Below are 3,928 nucleotides of genomic sequence, written 5' to 3'. Positions count from 1 at the left end.
AATCTATATGCCTGAAATTAAAATCCCCTATAATTATGACTTCATTAACAGCTGAAATCTTAATCTCATTGTAAATTTTCTCCCTAATTTCATCAGTATCATTTGGTGATCTGTAACAGATTCCCACTAAAAGTCTCTTTGCTATTATCTTTTATATCCTCAACTTCAACAGGACGTAACTCACATTTTACATATAAAGTCACTCCTCCTCCCCTCTTTAGTACTGTATCCCTATTAAATAGCCTGTGCTCTTTTAATGAATGCTTAAGTTACTGCACACTTTAGCTACACACAGAATGTGATTAGTCCTTTTAATTCATGTCTTGAAAGTTTTCAAATAATGATGTTATTTTCTTTAAAAACGTTTTGTCCTAGCATACTTCATATAAACGTAAACATTTCTTACTCACCTGACACATAGATAAACAACCTGTGCAACATGTATAAAAATGATAAGCTATATTTCCAATTAAATGCAAACAAACATAGTTTCTGTAGCAAAAATATTTAAGTATCATTACAGGAAAAATATCTTGGTTAAGAAATTAAGCAATCACCTATTTTACTTACAAATGAATTTACCAAGCTAAAATACTGTACAAGTTATTATGATAAGAAACTCGGTGTTCTACATTGATTCAGCTTTAATCTTTACTTAAAAGTTAAACATCAAAAGCTGGAAAAAAACAACCTCACAACAGTTCACTTTTTTCGATAGAATTTTCTTCTTACTAATGTATTAAAAAAACAATATAAAATAAATTTTTACCAAAGCTTTATTCCAGTTTTTTGAAAATTTGTCTCTGTACTCGACAACATAACCAGTAATGGGGGATCCTCCATCTTTCTCTGGTGCTGTCCATTTCAAGTCTACATTGTCTTTATCCCAGTTGGTTATTTCCAAATTTTCTGGTTTTCCTGGTTCATCTTAAAGAGATGACATACCATTCAGTACAAACCTACCAGACAAGCCAGATGTTCATAAAACTCTGACTAAATGTTAACTTATAGCCTACCAGATAGGTCAGCTGTTCATGAAATTCAGAGTTTACATAGATCAAGAAAATAGGTTATTCAAAATTCCTTGTCTTGTGAATGAAGTTTCCACATAAATTATAAAGTCTGTGAAACTCTTACTTCAAAGCTTAAATGAAGATCAACTAAATAAAATACTCTTCATTTTTAAAACATAGTTAATTAGGCACAACTATCCAAAAGGAGCACTAACTCTAATATGCTTTTGATGAAACAAAAAATGAAAATATACATCAATCATCATTCATACCAAAAGGATCTTTGGCTAGAGTCGCCTCGGGTGTCACCAGGGGATCGGAAGCCCCTTTTTTGTTTACAGCACGGACTCTGAATTTATATTCTTTCTTCTCTATAAGATCAGTGACATCTAGCTTTGTTTCTTCTACTGTGGCAATCTCTGTCCATCCAATTCTTGTACCAACAACTTGATGTTCTACTATGTAGTGCACTAAAGGCAGGCCACCTATGTCCTTTGGCAATTTCCACAACAACTTGCACCTATCTTTGAAAACATCAAAGACTTCTAGGGGTCCCTCAGGTGGCTGAGGAATGTCTTAAGAATAAAAAAATTGATATTGCATTTTTAAGGGAAGAAGCTCACTCATATTTAAGTTACATAATCAAAGTATATCACTGTTCAGGTTTGAAAGTTTGACTTGTAATTACAATAAAATAATGCACCAAAACTCAGAAATGTACTGATAAAACTATTAAACAAAGCTAAATTTGGGCATTTCATCTGGAATTTTATATTTTAATTTTTGTTCTGAAGTTTAAAAGTTTTGCAAATATGAACATACAAACTTTCATACTTGGAAAGTATGTTATTAAAGAAATACTAAACATTTGTAAGAAATTTTTATATACTCAAAAACAGTAGTAGAATATCTGTAAGTAAGTAAAATATTGGAAACAATGTACTTTTTCTTTTGCATGTGTGTGTGTGTCATATACAACATAGTATAATACTAGAATCTTACAGTTCTAGTCTTACAAAGAAGCTCTGTTGGAAAATCTATTATTACCCTTTCTTTTCTCTTTTGTAACAGGAATAAAATAAACTGTGAAGCTTGACTGGCAATATTTTATGAATTCTGAAATGCAAAGAATTGTTCAAAATCATACAAAATATTCTTACCAGTAATGTTAATATTGATTTTACACTTGTCTTCTCCTTGATCATTGCTAATCTGGATTTGATAATCCCCAGATGTGCCTCGAGAAGTCTTTTTAAGCGTGAAAACAGCCAAATCCTGCCGAACTGATATATCACATTCTTTGTTTGAAACTGACTTGTCACCTCGTAGAAACTTGGCATTGACATCTGAAGTTCTTGTACCAGCAACTGTTCCAAAAAAAAGAATGCATTCAGACATATCATACAGTAAAAGAAATCCACTAGCGGACTGCCTTTATATGCAGAAACAGAAATAACATCTAAAAAAACGTACATATTTTAAAATTCAGTCAAATACTCTTAAAAACATCAATGGTAAAAATGGAATGAAACTATTTGGGAACCCTATGACTGATAAAATGCAACACTGTAGAAACAAGCAGAACATACATGTCTACAAGTTACTGTCTAAACTGAGCACTACAATACATATAAACATAACTCTTGAAAACAAGTAAGATCAACAGTGAACTTGAAACAAAATCTTCTTCACTAATACATCTAAATATGGCTCTTGAAATCAAGTAAGATCAACAGTGAACTTGAAACAAAATCTTCTTAACTAATACATCTAAATATGGCTCTTGAAATCAAGTAAGATCAACAGTGAACTTGAAACAAAATCTTCTTAAGTAATACATCTAAACGTGACACTTGAAATCAAGTAAGATCAACAGTGAACTTGAAACAAAATCTCCCTAAGTAATACATCTAAATATGGCTCTTGAAATCAATTAAGATCAACAGTGAACTTGAAACAAAATCTCCTTAAGTGTACAGTTATCACAGTAGATACAAATAAATGTATAATTAGATCTATGTCAGTCACTAAAAAATGTAGTTCAAATTACTAATCAGTAACATCATACAATTTTATCAAAGTCAGTAATTATCATGCTACTATCACTGGAGGATTTTTTTGTTGATATATTTACTATTATACAGTTGGTTCTAACATGTATTCTAAACAATACAGAAAAGATAAATAAATCTGTTCATTTGTACCTCCATAATACTTTTCTGAATAAACTTATGATTCTCAATATACCTCTGGTGAAATTCATCTCCCCTAAGATAAATAGTTTTCCAGATATAGTAACTTTAAACATGAGGAGTTGTATATTTCAAGGTTCTGTGAAACCTATATATAGACTATCTGTGCATAGCCATCCCTCAGTTAAAATGATAGTCTAGAAGAAAAGCAGCTAGTTAACAGCATTCTATCCAACTCTTAAGCTAATCTTGTCTAATCAAATACAGAGATTTGACCATTGATGTAACAGTGCACCCACAGCCCCAAAATGCAGATGTACATTTGCTGCAACAGGTCACAAACCACAAGTCTTTACATTCATAGACAGAAACGAGGCCACATCCAGCTTTAAAGTAAAACAGGAAAAAAAACCCTTAATCAAGAAAATGTATGTATAATCTTACTTGTAAAAGGCACTTCAATAGTTAGTGGCTTTGTAGAATCACCTATGAAATCAAACTTGTTCAACTCAATCTTAGGAGCCGTTTCACCTGTCAAAAAAAACAAATTTTCTTTACATTGTACCTTTTTATAACGTGTATTGCTTAAGAAGCATTATCAAATATTTATATAATTGTAAAACATTTAACCTCAAGTGGGAAGAAATGACCATTACAGTTAGACCAAACGTCCAGGCTCACCTTTACAAGCTGTTAATTTACAGTTAGACTATAGGTCCTGAC

At 31.5% G+C, this 3,928-nt stretch overlaps 1 protein-coding gene across 1 annotated transcript in view; it reads right to left on the bottom strand.

Moving 5' to 3' along the window:
- LOC106468497 (twitchin-like) overlaps nucleotides 1–3,928 on the bottom strand; it is a gene marked incomplete at its 3' end in the record, with an annotated part of 37,488 nt that overhangs the window by 7,565 nt on the left and 25,995 nt on the right. The window contains exons 11-14 of the mRNA XM_022396833.1: nucleotides 3,650–3,789; nucleotides 2,174–2,380; nucleotides 1,286–1,588; nucleotides 770–927 (exon numbers count right to left, since the gene is read on the bottom strand). Coding sequence (XP_022252541.1) covers nucleotides 770–927; nucleotides 1,286–1,588; nucleotides 2,174–2,380; nucleotides 3,650–3,789 — 808 coding nt within the window. The remainder of the gene's footprint in view (nucleotides 1–769; nucleotides 928–1,285; nucleotides 1,589–2,173; nucleotides 2,381–3,649; nucleotides 3,790–3,928) is intronic.

Source organism: Limulus polyphemus, unplaced genomic scaffold, assembly GCF_000517525.1.
Source record: "Limulus polyphemus unplaced genomic scaffold, Limulus_polyphemus-2.1.2 Scaffold3026, whole genome shotgun sequence".
Lineage (NCBI taxonomy): Eukaryota > Metazoa > Arthropoda > Merostomata > Xiphosura > Limulidae > Limulus > Limulus polyphemus.
The sequence above is the reverse complement of the archived record's forward strand: the minus strand, read 5'-3'. Positions and strand labels throughout refer to the sequence as shown.